Here is a 24,699-nt window from a genome sequence, read left to right on the forward strand (position 1 = left end):
GAATAAATATCAACATAGTAATTTAGTAACCAGAGCTCCATAGTAATTGGAAACATAGTTCCCTCTCATTCTGCCATTAATTCCTTTCCATCAAGATAGTTTTCAAGGAGTAGTTTGAAAATCAATCAGATGAGCTCAAGGACAGAAATCAGCTGATCAAGAAATATGAAATAAAAATGAAGACTGATGAGATGTGAAAGAATATGCATGCACTCCAGAGAGAGATAATGCTCAGGCGTCTGTTCAAGTCTGAAGCAGCAGGCTACTCCTAAGCTTCTTCACAGGGAAAAGACTAAGAGAAATGTGTGGAGAAGTTTTTAAAACTCTTGTCTTCTTTTAGTATTATTTATTCCAGCTGGTAGAAGTAAAATATCATTTGGTGATGAGGAAATGTTCATTGTGCTTTTATTACTGCTTACAAGGAAATGAAAAAATAGTTGATATTAAATGCTTTGACAGCTGAAATCAGCACAAGGGATTGACTTCTGAAAAGTAGGACAGCAAAATTCTGCTGAAGGGAAGAAAAAGCAGAATGTCCTTAGGTATAGAATGTGGTACAAGTAAAGGTGAATCAAGCTCTTTAAAATGATAACCCATGATTTAGTATTAGCAATTAGGGCAGTTTAATGTATATTTACACAATATTCAGTGATATTCCAGACAGGTCAGTATAAGAAGCATAAGAGCTCATTAGTGGACCATTTTATCCAGGGTAGTTTATCTGCTTCACAGCTGATCCGTAAAGGTGAAGCATCATGCTAAGACAGGTGTACCACTTCCAGTTACAAAGATAGGTCATTTAAAACAGACATGTTCACAGCAAACAGACCTTACTACACAGAGAAATACTTCAATGTGCAAGGAATAACCTGAAATCCAGTAAATGTGGTGGAAAATGATTGCATAAAAACATTTAAGGAGTTCAGCCTCCAACCTGTGTTTTCAGAAAAGATTCATGAAGACAAGGATGTTTAAAAACATACATATTGAAAGACCTATGCAAATCAAACATATTTAATATTTCTAAAAAGTATGAAACTGATTTGCTTCATATTGCCTATGCAGAATGGGAAGTATCCTCAAGTTACCAATATATCAATTTGCAGAGACCAAAAATAGGAAATGGCAGTTTCATATACATAGACTAATGGAAAAGGGACAATATGTGTCTGTGAAGTTGGTATACAACACTGTAAGAAACCAGCATGTTTCTCAGAAATGAAACAATGGCTTGCACCAACAGACAGAAGTGAAAAGAAATTCCACTAGCCGAGATTTTTCATTATATAGATCAGAAAACATTGTGTGCTTGACAGAAGACAAAAAGGAGTTGGCACACTTTATTCCAGTCTTAGCTTTCCTTCTAGTCACATGTAAACTGTGAATTTAACTGGAATTCTAAGTAAAAGAAACAAGTAAAGGCAGAGGCGTAGAGGGAAGATACTGGAATTAGAAAGCTACAAGACATTAGATGACAGAAGACATTGCTAACAGTGACACAAGACACTGCTGGCTAGCATCAGAAACAGATCTATTACTGTTGCCACAAGAGAAAAAAAAATGCTATATGACTTTCTTAGTTCATAGAAAAGCAATAAGCTTAGCGTCAAGCAGACTGGGTTTATCTATCAGTCATCAGCCTGTACGACAAAGAAAGGAACTTTCAGAAACAACCATAACTACTTAGATTCAACAAACACAACAAACAAGATTGAGGTTTTCATACATATGAAGGAATCACAGCCTACTATAATTCTCCACAAAGAATGACAACTAACAAAACCAGCATAGAACACATATATTTTCATTCATACGTTCATTTTTGTATCACAATGCAAAACCTGTAATGCCTACATAAATAGATGACTCATCATTCGGGGGGGGGTACTACAAGAGGAAAATGACATAGAGAAGCCCTACAGCTAACAAATCAATCTCTCTCCTAGCTTTTTGAGTTGAGTATGCAAAGATTGCAGTTTTTTATACCTGGTTGTCCTTGTATCCGGTTGGAAGGTAAATCCAATGCTCTTGCAAACAAAGGAAAAGACTAATAAAGATTTATGTTACTTTTTTTCCCCATTTATGCCTAATATGTTACTCTTTTCAGCAATTCTCTCTCAAAGATTCTTGAACTTTCCACTGATTTCTTCAAATTTCCCTAAATATGACCATACTACTAATTAATGGGTGAAATCCGAGTACCATAAAAAGAACTGTACTTCCCATTTTCATTGTACCAAGTTCTTATATTCCTACACTGTCTGGAAGACAATGGTAAAACAATAAAATCATGAAACATTTGACAGAAAATGGAAGGTTTAAATCTAAAAACAAATATTCTACACTGCATACTCTGATGTAATTACAAAACATTGTATCATAAAAGACATACTAAGTACTGCTCCAAACATAAATACACCGTATTACAAAACACGGTAATTATTATGAAACAGTGGTAGTTCAATGTTCATTATGGAAGGATTGTTATGAAACAGAAATCTTCTTAATAAGACACTCTAGGTGGAACCTGTTAATTTCATGGCATACAGTCCAACAGTTTCATGACACCAGGACTGAAAAATACATCATCAGCTGTGTAATACCTAATTTATAATCTGTACTGAAAATAAACAGCCAGCACTACACTGCGAAGTCCACTTCACTACCACACTTCAATTAGCAGTATCTTCCTTTACATGATGGATACGTTTTGTGAATTCTGTTCACAAAAGCCTCTTACTTCTGAATAATGTTCTTTTGTCTCTTTAGTATTCAGTGGGAGATTTCATTTTTAGCTTACACCTGTTTCCCTATATGAACTATAGTGTTAGAAAATGCTATTACATGCTACTAATTCATTCTGCATTATGAATAAAATTTATGGATTGTCTTATATAATCCTAGATCTTTTATTTCTAAATTTGATATCAGTATTTGATTAGGTAATTAAGTGTTATTGAAAACCTTTAGATATGAAGGCTGATATAAATGAGCATTAAAAAAAGGTATTTTATACAACTCCACAAAAAAACCCAAAAACCCTCTTCTGCTCATTCTAAAACATACTTCATCTTGCTTTACAATGAAGACAATGCTTCCAAGTGCATAAGGAATTTATGTTGCTGGTCACAAATACAAATAAGTGAAAAAAAGTTCAGCTATAGTGGTCTACTATGTAGCGCTTCTGTTTAAAAAGAAAAGTTCTTCCCAGTTCTGCTAGTGAGATCAGGTGTCTGAATAGGTTAGCAAAAGAAAAGGTTTCAAGAAAATATATCTTTCCTACAAAATATGAAAAGACACATTTTCAAAGTAGGAGCTCGGCCATACGACTCCTACTAACATTACTGTGAGCTGCCTATCAAAAGCACTGTGCATCATGCTGAAAAAGTCCTGCAGTGATAACCATAGGTTTATAACTCTTGGACATACATATAAACATTTTACATGAGGTGTTTCAAAAGATAATATTTGTGATTTATGCTCAACTCTGCTTTGAGAAGTATCTGTACCACAGGAACACCTCAGAAATTAGTTTTCTCTCTGGTTATATAGTCCACTAAAATCTACTGTTCTTTCAAGAGACTTTCAATGGAAGTCTGGCTTTTTAAAGCAGACTTTTAAAGAAGGCACATAAGTGAAGTTATTAATTACAAAATATGTTTCAGTGTTATCTATATTACTTCAATATCTCATGTATAGGTGATCTTGTTAAATTGCTTTTAAACCTGTTTCTAAATATATTTCCTTTCCCCTTTGTAGAGGAACAATATAATTCCTCCAAAATGAAGCAGATAGCATTAGGGAAGGATGGAGAATGCTGCTATCAACTACAGCACAATAGATAAAGAAAAATATGAAGTTATACTTTGTCACACAGAATGAAATAATAAAAATCTTCAGGTTGAAGTGAGATTGAATTATCAAGTAAAATGTGACAATAATAATAATAAAATCTTATTAAAGAAATTAAAGCCAATAATATTAATATGTATTTGATTAAAAAAAGTATTTTAAAGTGACTAACAGGAGGAATATGCAAAATTTACATGCCTGGGAAATGCTGATTTACTGTTCTAATTTTTTTTTTTGCTGTCACAGCAAAAGTAACAGTTACATCATGTAAGACTATTTCTGGGAGCGTCTGGAGTCAGTCTTAATTACTTAAAAAGGAAAAGGTAAATATAATGGGAATTTTTGACAAAAGATGTTTTTCTCCTTCTCTAAAGAGAGCCCTATATATTAAATCAATTTATAGTTTAACAATTGTTGTATGGAGTTTCTTAACTCCAAAAGCTCAACTAAACATGCTTCCAAATAGTCCCAGATTTTGAACTATGTGAAGTATCTCAGCGATTTTATCTAGCACACAGTTAAAAACTAAATAATCTTACCCTACTTCTAAGATAATAATCTACATTAAGTGGCTTGTTTTATAACAGGTAGAGGCCCAGTTTTGACCTCTAGGATTAACATGGGCAGCTAAGTACTCAATTTGAGATTAAGCAGCATAGCATCAAATGAAATCAGGCTAACAAAATAAAATATGTCAACCCCAGTCTTTTTGAACACAGCATAATAGGGAAAAGACATTTTGTAAACTTTCTAGTGTCTCTAAATTTATAAATAAAAGGAGAAACTTGCTAGCATACTCAAGACTCAGTGGTATAACAAACTGGAGACTTAGTATGGTAGTGGAGAAAATTAATAGTGAGAACCCTCATCATAAATTATTCTTCTGTACATCATGAAGTTAAAATATAAGAGTAGGAAAGTAAGAAAATTTTTGTGACTTTTGACAATTATTAGTAGAAAAAGATTATAACAATTGCCAAAAAAATCACAAAAGTTGACATGTTACCTGGCTATGACAAAGAGCACACAACTGACACCCAAGTAAGCCAGCAGAATATACATCCAGATATCAGGGGAGAGAGGATTCAGGAAGGAGAAGACGCCGGGGTTTGTACCATTGGGCTTGCGGTACAAAATACTTATTCCAAGAGTCATAAAGGGCTTGGAAAAGTCGATGACCTTCTCTCGAACATAGGTAATTGCCAATGGTGCAACTGCAAGGTCAGCTTTCTGTTAAGAAATACAAAGAGAGAAACAAGCTATAAGTCAGAAGAAACATGTCGAGGCAGACAATCAGATTAGGCAAAACACAAACTTCATATGGAAGAGATTTTTTTCTTGTACTAGGTAGGCTGAAATTTAAAACTCTCTTCTCCCTGTAATTAAGGAAAAAGATTTATTCTGCTTCCTGTTTGCTAAACTGACATAGCACTTACAGAATATTTAAAGCATTATTACAGGGGTAGAAGTGAAGAAAAATACTGCTTCCTGCAGAAAGTATGAACATGAATTATCCTATCTTCTAAAACTTTTTAAAATGTACGTATCAAGATATGTCTTCCCTCTGTCATTCCTTCACTGTGCTCTTTAGAAGCTAACGTATTTGTGAAGCAGATGTGAATATGCTTATACAAGCGCAGGGAAGGGCCAGGAAGCAGTTTTCTTATTTTAGCATAAAAGTATTGGTTCAAAATGAAGAACTTTTAAAAATGGGAAGGGCTACAACTGAAAAGTTGCTTCAATGAGTAAATTCTAACAAAGTACAGCTGTGCTTACTAGTTTACAGAAATCACTATGAAACTTTTAGATAACTATCAACTGTAACATTTAAAATTAAATCATACAATATGATACGAATGTATTTTGTCAATTTACATTTAGGTTTTGTTATTATAGCAATAATTCATACAAGATTAGTAAACTATCTATAGTATTTTTTTATTCAAAAGTTAATGGAAATCATAGAGACAAGAAATTTACACCATCTACTTCTTAATCTCTGTCAACAGTTCTTGACTGACTACTCTTCACGTGTCTATGTGTAGTTCTGTGTGCATGTACATGTGCACGGATGAAAAACAGAAGTTCAGAGTGAGAAATTATACAGTACAAGATTTGGCAAGTTGTAAACTAAGAATTCCTTGTAAAATATATGTAAATATAGGTATGCAATGACAGAAATGGTATGAGTACCATAAAACACTTTTATACAAGTAACATAGCTGCAAATAATACCATTTTCAGAATACCTGTTCTAAAACAAGATACGAAGATTTTATTCCCTATAAAATAATATAAATTCATACATTTATATACTTTATTTTGCTCAGTTGGTATTGTGTATACTGTGGAACACTCATAATCCCACACAATATTCTATCATTTCAAAGTTCTACAATGGTCTGTTGCTGTTATGAGAATTTAACATATCATTAGATTTACCCTAGTAAAATACTTCTATGTTACAATGCGAAACCCTCTTGGTGCTGCTCATTTAATTTGGTAAGGGTTTACTGGTCAAAAACATGATATACACAATTTCCATTGGTGTTCAGAACTTCCAGGTATTAATCAGACCAGCAAAGCTTTATTCCACAGAAGCTGAGTTTTTATGGATTACATACTATTGATGATATTTCAGATGATGCAGAAAGAAAATACAAAAGTAAGAAACTAAAACTAATCTGAATTAAAAGTCATAGGTCAACATGTAGAAGTTGGAGAAACGTAACAATTCAAGCTATTAGTAGTTTGTGAGGCAACTAGCAGTCTTACCCTAAGAGTCTGAAGCCAATTCACTAGAGACTGTCAGAAAATGAAACTTTGCAAAGATAGAGAAAGCAGATGCAGATCTTTTGGAAGTCTATTGGCAGTTGTGAATTTTGATCTTAAAACATTAACAGAGCCTTAACAAACCCTTTCTTTTAGCAAATACAGTTGGAAATCCAACCCTTGGTCATTAGATGACAAACAAAACCATATACAACTGAATATTGTTTGTAACTATCTTCAGTGGAGTAAAGCTCTAGGGAAGTTCATAGAACTTGCTGATGAAATTAGAAAAATAGCCAAACAAGAAATAATGCATGTCTCGTGACAGAACAGTTCAATCAGATACTACAGCCTGGGAGACAGGGATCCAAAATATAGGTCTATATCTTGGTATCTCAAGATTTTCTTCAGAGCTTTTGTAAGTCTCTTTCTATATACTTGAACTAGTATATCACCATAAGAACACAACAAAAAAAGTCTTTACTGATTGAGTAAACAAAAATCTGCTAGAATTACTGACATAAAAATGTAATACTGCTGCATGTGTCCACTTTTGCTAACATCTCTTATCTCTAAAATATTAAATTCTCTTGGCAATCGATTCATTCACAAACAGCACTACTTGAAAGTAAGTGAAGTAAGAGGCTAAGTTTCCTGACATGCAATACTAGGTCTCCTACACTCTTCTACAATGAAGAAATACAAATAAGAGAATTCTCTTTCGGTAATTTTTCAGAATGAATTGGAGAGGAATGGTGTAAAACTAGGATTTTATCAATCTACATTTATTATCATTAACAAACAATTACAGCCTAAAATGGCTTTCTGATAACTTCCATAACAAACAATATTTGTCTCACTTGACAATGATATATAATTCCACTTTTTAGAATGAATGTATGTGTGACTTTAAAGGAAAAAGTTTATCTGTCTGAAAGCATAGCCTAAACAACACTTACTCTTGACTTTAGAGCACTTGAGATGAAGGCCTTTTTATGACAGCATCCAAGGGCTGCTGAGGATAAGCTAATTGCTATAGAGAAAAATTCTGCACCAACTAAAGGTTACAACAGCACTTAGAAACAAGTAAGTCTGACAAGGACATTTCAGCAGAAGGCACAGTCCTGAGCAAAATGGAAGAGTTGTACAGAAGCACAAACAGCAGCCATACCATGTGATGAAGGAACACGCTGCAGATAATAATGCCAACAGTAAATGGCAAAGACTGGAAAAAAATACTCCCCACAATAAATTCTTACTTTAATTATGTCATGTGTGAGGGAATGACAATCCAGCATTTACTCCACCATTCAAAGATATGGCATGATAAACTGGAGAATGGCTCTCATATTCACCATTAATCTTGACAGTTTTTCAAAGAGAGGTTCTCTAACAAGGAAGAGAATTTCCAGGACAAGAGGCAGGAAGAAACAGAATTTATCATACCCTACAGGACACTTTTCAAAGTCAACTGAATCACTGATAGTTATTCCCACCCTGCTTTCTCAGAAAGCATCAGATATTTTGAACATTACTTTTAACAGTAAATTTTCAGTAGTACTTGATTTTCTATCTTCATATCCCATCTTAAAGAGTAATGGTATTTTCTCCTTTCATACTAGCTTACGCATTCTCAGTACATTACTGAATTACTCTGTGAACAAGGATTGCCAGACCTTCCCTTCTTTTTGTGCCATGTAAGAACTGCACATACTCTCTCCATAGCTGTGTAAAGCTTTCCCTGTCTTGCTACCATGTGCAGTCGTAGGATGTTTACCCATCAACTGACAACTCAAGGTATACACGGTATCTACAGAAGCACCTAAGGCATAGTAAAATCCTCCTGCTTTGCTTCTTCATTTACATTTTGTTTCCAAGCAGCTAGTTGACTATTTTTCATAAAATAACATTTAAAGAAAAAGGGAGGACTTTTTTCTTTCAGTTGCACAGGGCTGAAACTTGGTACACAACCTCGAAGAAGACAATTTTTAAAATTACACTGAATTAAGTCTATGCATGCAGATACAAATAACTTCAGTAAGAAATCTGCATATAAATGTTAAGTAGTGCATGGGCCATAGCATGTGCAGTAAGTTAGTATTCATGGATATTAATATTTTTTATGTGAAAATTCACTCTATAAAATACAACCCAGGGAAAGTGCCGCATTAATTTTTGCAGAAATTGAACTTTGAAAGCATTTAATAGCTTCTACTAATAATATTGGGGAAAGGAAAAACAAATGCTGATTGAATTTTCTTTTGATGATCTTTTCTGAAAAACTTTTGTTTCACCTATTTTATTCAAAAGAATTAAGAGTTTAAATACAATCTAGACATAGCAATCACAAAATGGCTAATAGTTATTTTTAATTAGACTCTATGACTACAGAATATTTCACCATAATAATGAAGTTCTTTAGCCTATGTAAATGGACTCTCCTGGTGAGAATTTGCTGATAACATTTTGCATTGATTTAGAATCCATTTATATTGAAAATGCAGGGGGAATCATACAGCTATATCCATTCTCAGTTGTTTATACAGCCAGCCAGTACAACCATATTGTGATTACACAACGTAAACAAAAGGACACATACACTGAAAATGCATTTTAGTAATTTTACTTCTATACAGTCAGCAATGCACTTACTGTCTGTAACTATTTTCTAAAATAAAGGAAGATACTTTTTTAAAAGGAAAACTTCATAAGGATTCTTCTTAATCCAGTGTCTACTTTTCAGCCTCAGATCCAAAGTCAATACATAAACTTCTTCAGCCACCTCATATTTTTGGACTGTTAACCTGAGACCTGAATTTCAGTTACATTCCAATTGGAAAAACGCATTCCTAAGCTAAACAGAGATGTTTAGCTTAGCTAATGTCCAGATTCTATTCTTTAAATGCATTCAAATGGGCTCTTAATATACAGAGAGCTTATGCATTATTCCTGTTCATAAAAGTGCATTTCCTTGCCACCCATTTGAGAAACTAAGATCTGTAGTTTGCCTTTAAGCCTATGATCTGTCCTAAACTGCCTTGTTCATGCTGCTACATTATAGAAAAATTCACACACTGTGAAAAGCTTTTGGTCTTAACACAAGATCTTAATTTCTTTTTGAAACCACTAGGACTCTATTAGGGCTTTATTGTTATTTTTTATTTTAACCAGCTACTTACTTTATTTTGGTGTAAATTGTTTCTCATGCTTTTCTACTGTGTTTCACAATTCAGGTGGGAAGAGACATCATGAGGTCTCTAGTCCAATCTCCTGTTCAAAGCATCGACATGATCAGACCAGGTTGCTCTGGGATTTATCCAGTTAGTTTTGAAAATCTCGAAGGATGGAGACTACATAACCACTCTGAATAATCTATTCCACTGCTTGTCTGCCCACAGATTGAAAAAATTTCTACAGACACAAAGTGGAGCAGGTCGTTTAGAGAGGTTAGCAATTTCCATCCTGGGAGGTTTTCAGTTTATAGCTGTGGTCTTTTCTCTTCCTGCCAAGCACCACTGTGAAAAGCCTGGATGGATCTTCTTGATAACCTACTCAGAAGTCCTGGAAACCTGCTGTTAAAAGTTGCTCCCTTTGCTAAACGTAAATAAAATACCCTAAAGTCCAAAACAAGTCCAGATTAGATAGATGAGTTTAGATGTCACACCTTCTTATATGTGGGATGCTGACTTGTGTCATTTAAGATTAATTACTAACAATATCACATACAGATGCAATTTTATCATTTGTTACTTTATCAACTTAATAAAATAATTTAACATTATAAAATAACATATAATGACAGTTTCAATAGGTACTGGCTCAAGTTACCCATTTACTTCTAGCTGCTGAGCTGCTTCTCAGTATTTACTGTTCAGCAACAAAATGTTATTGGAAGACAGCACCTTTTGCAGTTTACCGAGACTCATTTTAATGACACTTAGTAATATTTTATAGCTGTTTCATTTTATTTAGACATCCTTATGGCTAATATTTTTCTTGACAAAGTCTTGAATAGATGTGGTAGGTAATGTCTGTGTCAACTGTTAGCTCCTTTGTTATTTTCTGAATGTTTAGTCAAGGAAAAATACTAGTACTAAAGCCATCAGGAACTCAGTAATTAATTTACATTATTTCCTCCTACTCAGGGTTAGTAAACCTAGGATTTTTTCTAGCCCACTGTTGCTTATCTATGCCAGCATGAATTAGATTTAACAGCTGAATAGACATTACAGAAGTACCCCTTCCAAACAGTCACAAAATTCCTATCTGATGATATATAGAATACTCTTTCACTATTTTGCACCAACTTTGTTTAATTAACAGTTACTAAAATTGGATGTAAGAGGACTAGAGGCAGTGGACCACAAAACTACACTTAGCAGGAAGATGGACGACAGTAAGTTACAACAATAAGAAAATCTCAGCCTTAATTCTTATCACTTCACTCCAGCAGACTTTTCCTCAAAAAGCTCTTCTGATGATTAGAAGAGCAAGATTTACATACCCACAGAAAGGGCAAACTGCCAAAGACAGTATTTACAAGACAGTGCAAATATTGTGGCTCTGCCTTTTTAAAGGTTCTCTAAAAAAAAAAAAAAAAAAAAAAGAAATTGTAAGGGTACTTAATTAAAATATTACAGCAGTTCTTCATGGTTATCACACATGGTTATCACTAACACATGGTTATCATTATAATTTCCAGATTTACTGCAACTCCCTGGAAGTCTTTTCTTCCCAGTTGTTGAACAGCTGTGTCACCTAGACTTTCCATTACTGCACTCAGTAATGGAAGTCCATTACTGATCCCACACTTTTTTACATAAATTCTATTCTGAAATATATGAGTTTTTATCAAATTATTTCAGTGAATTCATTTCATCATACCATTAAGTTTGACTTGTGTCAAGTTTGACTTGCTTTCACTTTTCTGTATCACTTTATCACCTGCAATTTTTTACAAGGGAGTCAAAATGGTTAATAATGGTTTTGCAAATCATTTGGATGCAAGATGGTCACTGCAGGATATACTACCTCTGTTTGATTAATGGTTCCCAATAGACAGCATTTTGAAATCTATCATTTCATCAGCTTAATGAACAGGATAACAGGAACTTATTTGACTTCTGTGCTCTTGTCCCCTTCAGCTGCAATTTTATGCAGCTGTCAGGGAAATAGTTTTCTTTTTAAAAGAATCCACACACTGAAATTCTCAATAAACCATTAAATTCCACTGTCTTAGGCTTTAACTAAAATTCATCATTATGATAATGAAAAACAAAAAATAGTTTTTTTATATAACATATTTTATATATTATCTAAATACATAATTTATATATTATATTTATATATGAATATTTATATCTTAAATAAAACCAAAAGTTTTCTATTGTGTATATTCTGAAAACATTACCCATCATAAATGCTTTACATGTGCCATAATTATAAAATAATTATATTATATGGCATATATTTTATCACCCCAAAATATTGTCACAAATTTAAGGAAGAGAAATGTCAGTAGTGTTTTTATGCACTAGATCCTTAGTTCTGTTCTGCCTAGGGTATCCATAAGCTAACACATTTGAAAATGAAGAAGATCTTGAAGAAATAAAGATTTTATGTTACATTTATTTAAATTCAATAAAGCTTATCTAAGCTTTAGGCATTATTTAAATACTGAAGATACCAGGATAAACTTACTAACAGTCACCTTTAATAAAACTAAAATTCAGATCCTAAGCATGAAATCTGTGGTGTTTTAGTTTAAATGTTTCTGATATTTATAAGATGATATCAACGAAACACTTAAAAATGTCATTACTGTTATAATTTATTCCTTATATTATGTGAAGTTCTGCTTCAGTCTGGAAGACAAGGATCAACAGAGGTGTACAAATACACAATGAACAAGAACACACAATATGATAAGAAAAAACGTTGATCAGCATGACAGGCAGATGTAGACAAATTCGTAGGCTATCTACTGCTCAATTAGAAAGTGGATGAATAGTTAAGTAATGACATTTATGAATGACACTATGATGCTATTCAAAGAAGAATGTCAACTTGCACAAAAAGAAGTGGAGGATAGTAAACAAAATGAACTCAGAATAAGAAACAATGAAATGATTTGCCAAGAAGGAAGTCATGGAGATGATTAAGGTATTGTAGTACCTGCTATATGAGGAGATACTTGAGAGAGCTGGGACTGTTTAGCCTGGAGAAGGCCCAGGCGAGTCTGATGAATTAATACAAATAAATAAAACAGAGAAGGAAAGTAAAAAAGACCGAGCTAGACCTTTTTCAGTGGTATCCAGTGGAAGAAGAAGTAATGGCCACAAATTGGAATGTAAGGAATTCCATTTAAAGATAAACCCCAACCTTTTTATTGTAGGAACAGTCAAACACCACAGCAGATTGCCCAGAGAGGTTGTGGAGTCTCCATCCTTAAGGCCGGTCAAAACTTAATGTGACATGGCCAGGGCAACCTGCTCTTGTTGGCTGGCTTTGATCAGGAATTTGGATTAAATGATCTTTAGGGTCAGTTTTGACCCCAACAATTTTTTGAATCTGTTGTGTAAGTAATTTTTCTTTCAGGTTCTCTACACATACCTCTATAAGAAAACTGCAATTTTATTTCTATTCTGGATGCAGACAGAGAAAGAAATTTGCAACTAGTAAAACTTGGCTTGCCATATAGGTTACTAAAAATTTCTGTAATACTGTTGGTTTTCTGTTAAGCCGAAAGTAGTTAAATAAATAGATAAAATATTTTTTGTAAATTACAAAGACAACCACAAATTGCTCAAATATTACAAGAATTTAAATACCAAAATCTATCATCTACCTCATTTCTTATATTACTGGTTTACAGTGGGGAATTCAGATAAACGTGAAATATTCTTGTCTGATGGCTGCACTACAGAACCACTTTTTTAGAGACACTTCAAACATATAAATTTAAACATCTAAATAAATATAGCACAAGATGTTCTACAGGTAACATGGTATCAGATTAGACATAGAACCATTAAGTCTAGAATTGAAATGTGCTGTTTCTCAGTCCCACAAAGGATGTAATAGGATTAGTCCAGAGAACAGCAAGGAATACTGTGCTTCTATGGTGGCTTTTCCTAACTGACCTGTCTTTTCTTTATTATTACACTGTAAGAATAGTAGAAGTGTAGATCTTACACTAGTTTTGCTTTTACATTTTTGAATTGTGAAATCCTACAGCATTTCAATAGCTCTTTTGATGGCCAGAAGGATCATTTTCAAACTAACTTGAAAATCATAAGACATGGAAGTGACAGGGCTGAATTCTGTACATGACATTTTGAAAGAGCACAATTATTTTTCTGTCCAGGCAAACTAAGTTGAAAAACTAATAAGGGTAATCAATTACCATGCATTTGAAGAATGACTTGAGGATTTGTTTTTAACAAGAATTTGATACATTTTTGACAAGACATTTATTCTGGAATAAATGTAGCATTCTATACAATACCAATCCACATAACAAAAAAACCCAAACCAAAAACCCTCCCCGCGGTCCCCACCCCCCCCAAAAAAAAGATAAACCCAAACCAAACCCACCAAAATAATCTATGTAAGTGCTCTAGTTTTAAGGACAAATCCATATTGTCTCAGACACAGAACTGTTAAACAGAACAGGCTTTCTGTTTAACAACCCATTTTCTATACTGTAAACATTTTACTTCCAATAACAGACTATTGTATACACTTCTAAAGCAGAGCAAGAAGTAAAAACCTTAATACTTTTCATTTATTTAAACTTGACTTTACAGCCCTAAAAGAAATTTTTTAACCATTCTTTTAAATGACATGGGGTTTATATCTGAAACACCGTCTCAGTGTGTCACTTGTCCAACATCCAGTTTCAGTGTTTCTGCTGGCACTTCATGAGTACTATGCCCCACGCATTCACACAAAAATATACATTCATTCGTTACAAGCACCTATATGCAGTCACTGGTACGCCTATGTGTGTATTTATATATATTTGTTTCATGCTAACACACATTCTCAGAAAGTTACTCATCTTTGTAAGTTACCACACGTTACTGCTAATCGGGCCCTCACAGGTCAGGAAATAGCACAATAAAAATTTACTGTGCAAATCAATTTCAAGCTATTGTGACAAAGTAACATGATTTTCTTCTTCCCAACACACACACACAATCAGTTTCATCTAATGCATTTTGAACTTAAGTAAGGCTGCACTGGCAGGTGTTGTTTTTTCTTTCTCAACTGTGAATGTTCGACTTCTGTATAGTTTTCTTAAACAACTAAACTATTCTTGATGCTGTAAGAATAAGTCAGAATTAATACCTTCAGTTCCCCAAATGATATGGCTGATGTTGTGTTTTGGGTATCACTCCCAGGGACACATGTCCTGCTAGCACATCCTGAAATGGTTTTATGAAAACCCCGCTTTGATGAAAGTTGACATACTCCAGTATTCCACAGTCCCTCCTCTCTACATTCCATGAAATATTCACTTTGAGATGTGTTGAAACTCTTTGGGGATGAGCAAAACACAAATTGCCCTTTCTTTTTTCTTTTTTTTTTTTTTGCTTTTAGTATCGGTGACAATTTTAAGAATTCATTTGGTTATGCTACTTGTGCGTCATGAATACACCTCTAGTTGATTTATATAGCCCACCTGCAAGTCTTTCAAAAATTTTCTGTTACCATTTCCAAATGAAGAAAATCCAAGCAGAGGCTAAGCAGCAACATTTCTTACGAACAAGTTCCGAGTGTGTTACATTCAGAGTTATGAGTAGAATTTCTGAATTCCTGATGTAACAAGCATGCAATCAAATTCCTTAATTATTACTTCTGGAAGGAATGAGGTTAAAATAAGATCTGAGTAGGCAGAGAGGAAGACTAAGGGAAAATTGAGAAAACAGGTACCATTCAACTTTCCCTGTACGGCTGAACTTATTTTGATCTTTGCAGTGATCAAGTACTGCACACTCAAGTATAGATATTGTAGAAAAGACTGAATGAACAAATTAGTGATAAGATCTAAAAATCAAGATTTGACACGCAAAATAAAATTGCAAAATTTCCTCCTTGGAAAAAAAGCACGTATTTGAATAGAGAAGTTGTTTCATCAGTTTTCCAGGAATACCCCATGCCTGGGAGTGTTTGAGGCCAGCTTAGATGGGACTTTAAGCAACCTGATCTAGTGGAAGGTTTCCTGCCCGTGGTGGGGGATTAGAACCAGATGATCTTAAAAGTCCTTTCCAACCCAAACCATTCTATGATTCTATGATCATTATAGCAACAAAACTGATTGTAAAGATCAGATAACTGTATGATATGAAAAACATAACTCCTTTGTGAATACAGCCCTAGTACTGAACCCAATCAGTTCCTAATCATTGCTGTAAACATAGATAATGCTTGAGCTAAAGAGTTATCTTTTGGAGTTTCATTTGAAAAACTTCATACCACTGCCTCAATAGGCTATGATTCACTTCACTGGCAGCGCAGTGAAAATGAGTTCCAATTATTCACTGTGCAGTTTTTATCTGTAACTGGAACTTAATCATTTTACATAACTGATATTAGCTAGGCATGTCCAAATTGCTAGTAAGTATAAATGGGGATTATACTGGTTAGATTTAAAACGTGTTCTGTGTTAATTCTTAGATACTAATTATTTAACCCAGCCTCTGAAATATTTGGTCCCTAATTCACATTTGATTTGTCCCAGTGCTAGCATTCTTTTGGCAGTAATTTCTCAAGGAACATTTGATATGAAAACCATTTCCAGAAACTTGTAATTTGTGAACCTACGATTGACCATAGCCAAAAAAAAAAAAAAAAAAAGCGGGGGTGGGGGTGGGGGTGGGAGTGGGGGATAGGATAGGGAAGTGGCCAAACATCCTATTTATGGATGTGGACAAGTAGGAAAATGGTCAAGGCAAGGAAAAGAAATTATAAACTAACAGTTCTACACAGCAAAACATGCTATTATCATGAAGGATCCTGGCTTGTAATTTAGTGTAATTCCTGAGTTTTATCTCCAAGGAAGTTAGATTCTTCTGCAATTCACTGATAGGATTCAGTAAGACTGGTAGAATGAAAAAGAGAAAAAACAGAAATGGAAAAAAGAAGAAGGGTATTTTCACATATGAACAGAAGAGGGTTTTTAAAAGAAGGTTCATTAGTTAAAATTGTGATAATTAAAATTAGAAAACCATAATATCCTAACTGTAAAATACATTAGTTAGACATACCATAGTTAAGTGAAGAAGAAGGCAATATTCATTTACCCCTAGTCTCAAGAAATGTCAGATACACATCCCTCTAAGTACAGATCATCAAACAAACAAAAAAGAAATAAATAAAATCCACACATCTCAGAGCATTTATTAGGAAAATCCTATTGTCAAAGTCTCCTACTACTTCTGGTGTAAAATAACTGAAAATGGACATAAAATTTTTCATCCAGTTTTTTTGGGACACATAGGATGTGATCAGCTCAAAAGATCATGAAATAGCATTTATGACTATTAAGAAAAAGTGTATACATTATTATTCTGTATGTCTTACTGCAATATTAGAAATATTACTGGTTCTTCCTTTACTAAATGCAGATGGTTTGGAAGTTTTTTGGAAAATAATTGCTCACTCTCAACTGTTCTTTTGTTGAAAACTACATCTTCAGACTGTCCTGTACTTAAAATCAGTAACAAATCCTTTGCTGGCAATTTAATAGGGAATTCATATATGCACTTCTGCTATGTTTCTCACTGAATACATATTTTGCACACTTGACCTAAACCTATGGTTTAGGATTTGTTTGACATTTCAGATTATTGAGGTTTTAGATTTCGCTGTCATCTTTTCATGACTTTCTGCAATACTTTCTGCTGTGCTCTCTCTGAACTTTATTTTCTGCATAACGCTTACTTGGAGTTGTACATTTTTCCATGGGAATATCGTATAGAGCCTTTATTAGAGAGTAACTAAGTAGACATGTAAATTAAGAGTCAACTTGTGAGTACAGAGACTGATTTTTGGCTGATCATTTGAAGTTGTAGTAAAACTGTTATTGCTAATTCTTCTATGGTTATGTGGAAGACCATCTCTTTGATCTTTCATCTTAAAGCAAACAAAAAAAAAAAAAAAGCATCCATAGTATGGCATATTTGAGTGAATTACATTGATAAATTCAGACATGCAAGATAAGAATTTGCAAAGAGCTTCTGTAAGTCTAGGAATATATTGTTTGAAATGAAAAGCAGAAGCTTAAGCAACAAAAGACACATGGTTAGTTGCTTGTCAGGAGACACCTGCTGCTGCTTATTCAGCTTGGAACAAATGACATTGGAAATAAAAGGTCAGAGCACTGGAAGTTGTAGATTAATGAATTAGGAATTAGACTGGAATGCGCAAAAAGCACAAGTGATATTTTCTGACATATTACAAATTATCATAATAAATTATCCTATAGACCTCAGGACAGATTTCACACAGAAATGAAATACTACTTTAATGAGGAAAAGAAAGCATGCAAATAATAACTGGAAGATAATATGAATATTTAAACCAGTAAACGTGCCTGAAGAAACCATTAAAGTCCCTTAACAGAATCACTGATAGTATATTATGACACAGAATAACTGAAGGAGTTGGAATACTATTTTTAAATATTAAAAAATGTAAATTAGTAGCTTGTTTAAATAGAGGGTTGTGCTGGAAAACTGCCAGCGTAAGTTAACAAATGTAACCAATAATGATTACTGGAAACTCAAAAAAGAATAGTTCAGCACAGAATGCTGAATTTGTAAGGTAAATACCAAGAAATAAAAATGCACTCAGAACAGATGGCCTTCAAATGGCTAAACAGATAAATCATGAAAGAGATAAATTATAAACAAAACATAAGAAAGCTGAAAATGCAAACAGATTAGGATAAAAAAAAAGAAATAGAAACTGTAGTATTTTAATCACATAGAAAAGAGTACAGAAAAAATTGTGTCTTTTTTTTTTTAAGAGGGTAGATAATGCTTTAGGGCAAGGTGTCCCTGCCCATGGCAGAGGGGTTAGAACTAGATGATCTTAAGGTCCTTTCCAACCCTTACTATTCTATGATTCTATAATAAAATGCCAAGTAACTAGAAAAATAAAAAAAATACTTCAGCAGAAATCAGTAGGCATTCAACCTACCATCTATCTATATTCACCAGAGTGACTGGCTCAAGAAACAACTATACTTTAACAGCAAACTTGCCTAGACACTATGTGGTTTATGGAGTGTTGACCTTTAAAACACCATCGCCCAGAAGGATCGGAGTTCAAACTTATGTTATATATAGAAAAAGTTTAGCATTACTAAAATTTTCATCATGTGTCACTTTAGATTCAGTTGCAGATGCTAGCTTAAACCTACGTTCTGAAAAAAAAAAAATCTCACATAGCTTGCCAAAAATTTAACCTAAATTTTGTATACTACACTATGTATTAAACAATTTAAATTGTACTTATGTAATGCAAAGCTTCTCAATGTATCGCATGTAAACTCATACAGGGAGCAATTATAAAAAGTGTGAAAGCTTTATAGCTGAACAGGACATTTTTGTAATGAAATCTATGAGCAAAGAAGAATTGGAAACTCCAAAATAAAGATAGATTTATGGATTCTGCAGATGAAAACTATTCAAAGACATGTAAAATGTTACAGCTTCTGCTGAACTGAGCACCTTCCTCTCAATGATATTCATTCAAACTAAAACCCAAGGAGTACTTTCTGAGAGCTTGGAATTTAGTATCTACTATTATATCTTGTATATTGAGCTAAGATTTCCTCAGTGTATTAAGGACATAAAATGTTTCCCTGTCATAAAATTTATTTAATGAATTTTCACATAAAATTTCATTTGTTTTCCAAACAAGTTTTCCTTAGCCTTACTTCTGGACCTTGAAGCCCTTCCTCTGAAGGGGTCATGAACACTTTCCACCTCATTTCAAAAATTAGATGTGAAGTGTAAAGAACCAACATCAGTGGATTGCGAAGAAAGGCTCTCAGACAATGGGAAAGTACTCTCACCCAAGCCCAGTGATGAACTCAAGGTTCTCAGAACTGCAGCTCACCAGAATCCCATCCAAAACCACTCCACCTGCACAGGTTTAGAACCACGAAGATGAATTAGCCACCTGCATGGGGCAAGTACACACCGATCCTGCATGGGATGAGCATGCACTAATTACACAAACAGTGGTAACTGATTATCCTACCCCTAGCATTAGGTCCCTAAACATTAGGCTGAGGCATTATATGATCGCTGCTTAAGAAAAAATCGTTTGTAATTCTAGACTTCATTCTGTGTCTCTCTCCTAGGTCAATGGTAGAATGCCAAAGCACAAGTATGGGTTTGAGCCCCACTAGAAACAAAAGCACACTAATGGGTTTGAGTCCCACTAGAAGAGAAGCCAATTTGAGTCCTACCAGAACTCGTGGTGCATTAGTGGGTGCAAGTCTCACTAGAAGGGGAGTGAGTCCCAGAGTAATTCTCTTGTCATAAGTTTAGAAGCCTGTCACATTACCTTCTACATTCACATGATCACTTGATCCTTACTATTATTCTTTAAAGATCTGTGTAACACTTAATCTTTTGCACCGCAAAGAGTAGTATTTACATTTTCTCTCCACTTTCTTACTTATTTCCCTTAGCCTGAATAGCCTGAATATTTCTTGCTGTAAGAAATGAAAAATACCCTTTTGTCTGTGAATATAATTTGTGTTGATGAGTATTATTCTGCATCACATAAACTGTCCCATCAAGAGAAATAATTTAAAAAACAGAAGAAAACAAAAACATACAGACACACGCGAAAAAAACCAAACCACAACAACTAAACCATCAAACAAACTAGGTTTTATTAAGCCTAATTTGAGTGTTATTAAGCTAATAAAAAAATATTTCATCGAGATATACAAAGAGATGAAAGATGAGTTCTATCCAGACAGCTATTTAAAGATACAGAAAACTTAAGAACACACACACATATACAAACTTGTCATGAAGGCACTGGTAGAAAAATTACTATTTTCTGTCTTAATGGATAAAGGTTCTCACACAGTTGTTTATCACATTTAATTTCTCATGGTAATCCTTATTTTTTCCAGCTGCTAATACAAACATGATAGATGACAGTGATAATGAAACCAAATAATTGGAAAATAGCATAATTCTGTGAGAAAAAAGCTATGTTTACTTGCACAAACAACGACTGGCCTTTGGAAAAGTCTTAGTATACTTTTTTGAGAGAGTAATTTACTGACTGTAATTAAAAAAAAAAGGAAGATGAACACTCAATGAATACTGTAGCAAGTGCATTACAAAGATAATTTTGTAACAACAGGTTGTAACCTAAAAATTGCTTCAAGAAGAACCTAAGTGTGAGATAACACCGAAAGACAGATGCCCGGGTTCTTATTCCAGGCTCTTTTCTGAATTGGATTAGAGCTTGTGACATGCTCTCAGGTATCCCCATGCCTCTAGTTGCTGTTGCAACAATGAAAGGATCTCCCATAGGTTTTAGATCTGCCAGCACTACACGGGTGTCTTGGACAGCTTAAGGAAGCTCAAGTAGCACCCAACGCTTATGTGTGGGCTACTGGCTTAATCCATAGCAGTTTAAGCTTCCATCACAGCCAGTGAAAGTCTAATCAATACAGATGATGGAGTCTAAAGAGCAATCCCTCTGACCATATTCTAGAAAAGTGTTTTCTGTTCCTTAATATGTCTACTGCAGAAGAGATACCTTGGATAGGCAACCTGTCCTCAAATGTGCTGCTTTAGAATAGGACAGATGTCCTCTGTCACAATCTGCTGCCTTATGCAGATGTGCTTGATATCATAGAGCATCTAACCTGAATTATTCCATTGGACACAGCTTTAAAAGATAAGTCACATTTATCTCTTGGGTCTGGTGTGATTGTTTTCACTAGGTCTCTCTTGGCTAAAACAGAAGCCTATGTAGATAGTGCCCCAACAAGCACCTTTTGTCAAAACTTTCATTTAAGCATTTTGATCCTAAACTTAGCCTCTCACAGCCTGTATCCCCTCTGAGGTACAAAATTCTAATCTGTGAAACCATACTCTAGATTAATTTGATTTTATGAGGCCTGATGTTAGATGTCCAGTAGATTCTAAAAATGTACCTGAAGGAGTTAATATAAAAACCCTCCATTCTTTTTGAGAATATCTGCAATTATTAGTCCCTTGTTCATGTAATAACACTGAGAGCAAATGTAGGCATTGACAAAAATTACTTTACACATCTATTACATGAACTGCCCTTGTTTCATAAAATTATCACGCTGTCTACCCTCTCAAATTCCATGCTTTTCATGGATAAGCTTTTTTTTTAATGAGTCAAAATTAACAAGATTGCCATAATGCTAATTATCTCAGCAAACAATTTGACATGCAGAGAAGACGGTCATCAAAATCGTATCTATTAATACGTTAATGAACACAAGTCAGATACCACTTCTCCGAATAAAGAAAATGCGCCTAGGATTACAAGGGCTTTATAATAATATCATTTAAAGGGAAAAAAACCCAAACCCTCCTACATATGCACACAACAAAGCTTCCTTTTAAAGGAAAACAGAATAGGAAACATTTTCTTTTTTTCTCAATATTAATGATCAATTGTAAATTTCAATATAAAAATTATGTGTAAAAAAAGTAAGATCTCTTCTTTAAACTGGTTCACCTGTATATTGTACTTCAGTTTTCTGTAGCTAATATATTAAAAGAAAAAAAGTCCTGCAAAAACAAGAAATATAAAATATATCAGCAACTTATATGCTTATAATAAAGAAAGTTTTACCACCTCAAGAATGGAGAAACACATTTTTGTAAAACCAAACTTTAAGAACTAAACTTTAAAGTGCTACCGAATCAAATACTACAATTACATGCACCCAGTTCCCTTTCTATGCATGCAGATGCAGGTATCTTTGTGAAAAACATAAAGCAAACGAAGTAGTGCTGAGTTTCTGTGGGTTTAGGGGTTTTGGTGTGGTATTTTTTTCAGACAAGAAAAGAGTTAACAATACAGTCAACAATTATTTTGCGGTGCTTGACATGTTATAATATATTTCAATATACTGTGAGTATTATCTGTTCTAAGGAGCTTAACAATAATAAAAGTATGGAGAACAAAGACAGAACGGCATCAAAATGAAATTAACTTTTTTTTTTCCTCTAACAAAAGTCTTCTTGTTTATTCAAGTAGAGGAAAAAATGTAAAATATGCATATCATTGCCTGGTATCTCACCATTGATATGATATAATAGCAGGGGAAGAATTATTTCTAAAATAGCTGATTAAAAAACAGTGCCCTAGAGTGTTTTTATTTTCTTGAACTCAAAATATTTCATGACAACAACAATTCTTTACCCTACTTCTTCAAAAGGAAAATTGCTAAGACCCTAAATTGACTGGAAATTAACATGTGATCCTAAACTCAACATCTGATCCTAAAGTTCTAATTTTATCACCACCTCTTTTAAATAAAATGTTGAATAGATTTTGTATCCTTTTTTCTATAGAGCACCAAACCCGGAACAACAAATTTCAAAGAGAAATTTACTTATTAATTTTTTGAAAAATACCTGCAAAAAAAATTTATAATGAAAAAATGTTTTTGATAACATCAGCTACAGTCAGTACATTCTCTTAACTGGGGAACAAACCCAAACTATTTTAGGATTCATTTCAGAGTCAAATTCTGTGCTGAAATTTGGATAATTTTTACTAGCAGGTTCTGCAGAAAACAAAAAGATAGTATCAAGGAGTTTTAATGATACTGTCATGGTTCAAACAGAAATAGTGATATGGAACTAAAGCACTTACAACATCAAATCATAGGATCATTTAGGTTGGAAAGATCATGGAGTCCAACTGTCAAACTACTTGGTTACATGGTAACTGCCATCACTAAACCATGTCCCTAAGTTCCACATCTACACATCTATTAAATACCTCCAGGGATGGTGACTCCACCACTTCCCTGGGCAGTCTGTTCCAGTGCTTGACAAATATTTCAGTGAAGACATTTTTCCTAAGATCCAGTCTAAATCTCCCCTGGCACAACTTGAGGCCATTTCCTCTTGTCCTGTCACTTGTCACTTGGGAGAAAAGCTTGACACCCACCTTGTTACAACCTCCTTTCAAGGTTATTGTAGAGAGCGATAAGAACTCCTGACAGCCTCCTTTTCTCCAGACTAAACAACTCCAGTTCCCTTAGCCACTGTGTAAGACTTGCGCTCTAGACCCTTCACCAGCTTTGTTGCCCTGTTCTGGACATACTCCAGCAACTCAATATCTTTCTTGTAGTAATGGGCCCCAAAATGAAGACAGGATTTGAGGTGCGGTTTTGCCAGTGCTGAGTGCAAGGGGATGATGTCTTCCCTAGTCCTGCTGGCCACACTATTTCTGATACAAGCAAGGATGCTATTGGCCTTCTCGGACACACTGTCAGTTCACATCCAGACAGCTTTCAACTAACAACTCCTGTTCCGTTTCCCCCAGGCAGCTTTCCAGCCACTCTTCCCCAAGCCTGCAGTGTTGCATGGGGTTGTTGTGGCCCAAGCGCAAGACCTGGCATTTAGCCTTGTTGAACCTTGTAAAATTGACTTTGGCCCATCAATACAGCCTGTCCAGATCCCTCTGTAGAGCCTTCCTACCCTCCAGCAGATCAACATTCCTGCCCAACTTGGTAGTTGCAAAATTAAGGAGGCTGCACTCAATCGACTTGTCCAGATCACTGACAAAGATTAACAGAACTGGCCCAAGTAGTGAGCCCTGGGGAACACCACTTGTGACTGGCCGCTAACTGGATTTAACTCTGTTTACCACCACTCTTTGGGCTTGGCCATCCAGCCAGTTGTTTTTAGCTAGCGAATCGTGTGCCTGTTCAAGCCGTGAGCAACCAGTTTCTCTAGCAGAATTCTATGGGAAACAGTGTCAAAAGCTTTACTAAACTCTAGGTAGACATCATCCACAGCCTTTCCTTCC

The 24,699-nt window shown here is 34.5% G+C and overlaps 1 protein-coding gene across 9 annotated transcripts in view; it reads right to left on the minus strand.

Annotated features, from left to right (window-relative positions):
• The window catches only part of GRIK2 (glutamate ionotropic receptor kainate type subunit 2), a 422,385-nt gene that overhangs the window by 133,048 nt on the left and 264,638 nt on the right, over positions 1–24,699 (minus strand). For all 9 annotated transcript variants that reach the window (XR_003991913.1, XM_032920016.1, XM_030489997.2 and 6 more), the window contains one exon: positions 4,859–5,082. Coding sequence is in view for 8 of the 9 variants with exons in the window: in XM_032920016.1 (XP_032775907.1) it covers positions 4,859–5,082 (224 nt within the window). In the remaining variant the exon portion in view is untranslated. The remainder of the gene's footprint in view (positions 1–4,858; positions 5,083–24,699) is intronic.

This window comes from Strigops habroptila, chromosome 6 (genome assembly GCF_004027225.2).
Source record: "Strigops habroptila isolate Jane chromosome 6, bStrHab1.2.pri, whole genome shotgun sequence".
Taxonomy (NCBI): domain Eukaryota; kingdom Metazoa; phylum Chordata; class Aves; order Psittaciformes; family Psittacidae; genus Strigops; species Strigops habroptila.